Source organism: Mus caroli, chromosome X, assembly GCF_900094665.2.
Source record: "Mus caroli chromosome X, CAROLI_EIJ_v1.1, whole genome shotgun sequence".
NCBI lineage: Eukaryota > Metazoa > Chordata > Mammalia > Rodentia > Muridae > Mus > Mus caroli.
In genome coordinates this window covers 51,735,669-51,737,195 of record NC_034589.1, presented here as the reverse complement: position 1 = coordinate 51,737,195, position 1,527 = coordinate 51,735,669, and the positions used below count along the sequence as shown (strand labels likewise).

The 1,527-nt window shown below is 40.0% G+C and overlaps 1 protein-coding gene across 1 annotated transcript in view; it reads left to right on the top strand.

The window, feature by feature from the left end:
• Positions 1-1,527, top strand: part of Map7d3 (MAP7 domain containing 3) — a 28,247-nt gene that overhangs the window by 19,251 nt on the left and 7,469 nt on the right. The window contains exon 11 of the mRNA XM_021153428.1: positions 535-679. Coding sequence (XP_021009087.1) covers positions 535-679 — 145 coding nt within the window. The remainder of the gene's footprint in view (positions 1-534; positions 680-1,527) is intronic.

The following is a 1,527-nucleotide window of genomic DNA, read 5'->3' as shown; positions in this document are numbered from 1 at the left end:
TTGCTCAGCCTGCTCTCTTATAGAACCCAAGACTACCAGCCCAGGGATGGTCCCACCCACAAGGGGCCTTTCCCCCTTGATCACTAATTGAGAAAATACCCCACAGCTGGATTTCGTGGAGGCATTTCCTCAACTGAAGCTCCTTTTGCTGTGATAACCCCAGCCTGTGTCAAGTTGGCACACAAAACCAGCCAGTACACATCCCTAGGTGAGATTGGTGTGTTCACATCTAAAGACGTTAAAGAATCTATCTCTAAAATTCAAGGCTGACTTTTTCTCTTGCATATGTGTGTAAAGTAGTCAGGTGCTTATTAGAAATCCTTTTGTATGCCCAAAGGTCTGCTTCCCTCATTTAAAATCCGGTGAGATTATCTAACTCTTGGATAGCAAGAACCCAGAAAATATAGCAAATCTGCCATATAGGTAAATTGTATTACTATAAACAAGCAATTTCACTATAAATGCTTGCATAGTCCTGCAAGCTATATACACTAGCAGCTAAAAAAAATACTAAAGTTATTTTAATACTTTCAGAATTGCTCGGAAACCAGAAGTTATGGCAGAGAAACTGGATAAAGTCCCAGCAGAAGGATCCTTGCCGTGCCAAGATGAGCAGCAAGACAAAAATCCAACAAGGACATTTCTTGAGTCACCAGAAATCCAGAAGGCAGAGCTACAGGTTTGTAACCTTGACATTTGAGCAGCACAGGGAGCCAGTTTAGAAAGTGCATTTGCAATAGAAAGTAGCAGTCTCGATCTCTGAGCAGATACAGCATTCTCAGGAGGAAGTTTTACATCATGGTCCACAGAAAGCACATTGCCATAACCTAGTTTATATTTTCAGCTTTGGTGTATCATTCATCAGAACCTGTTGTATGTAAGCTCCTTATAAATTTGTATACCTTGGCAGGAAATTTTTATGCACTTTTCCCATAGCTTTCAAGAGATGTAAGAAAGTTAACTCCTTGTCATGTTAATAACTCCAAAACAGGTACTTTTAAAGAAGGGTTCTTTTTTTAGTAAAGATTTATTTATTGTCCTCCGTAAGTACACTGTAGCTGTCTTCAGACACACCAGAAGGGCGTCAGATCTCATTACAGATGGTTGTGAGCCACCATGTGGTTGTTGGGATTTGAACTCAAGACCTTTGGGAGAGCAGTCAGTGCTCTTACCCGCTGAGCCATCTCGCCAGCCCTAAAGAAGAGATCTCAACCTGTGGGCTGTGACCTCTTCGAAGGGTGGAACAACCCTTTTACGGGGGTCATAGATCAGATATTCTGCACATAAGATATTTACATTACAGTTCACAACAGTAGCAAAATTATACTTCTGATGTAGCATGAAATAATGTTATGGTTGGGAGTCACTACAACATAAGGAACTGTATTAAAGAGACACAGCATTATGAAGATTAAAAACCACTGCTTTATACTAAGGTGGGCAGATGTTCAGAAGGGTAATTTTGATGTCTGAAACATTTCAGATCACATTAACCTCAATCTGTGCTTTTTTTTTTTTTTTTTTTTT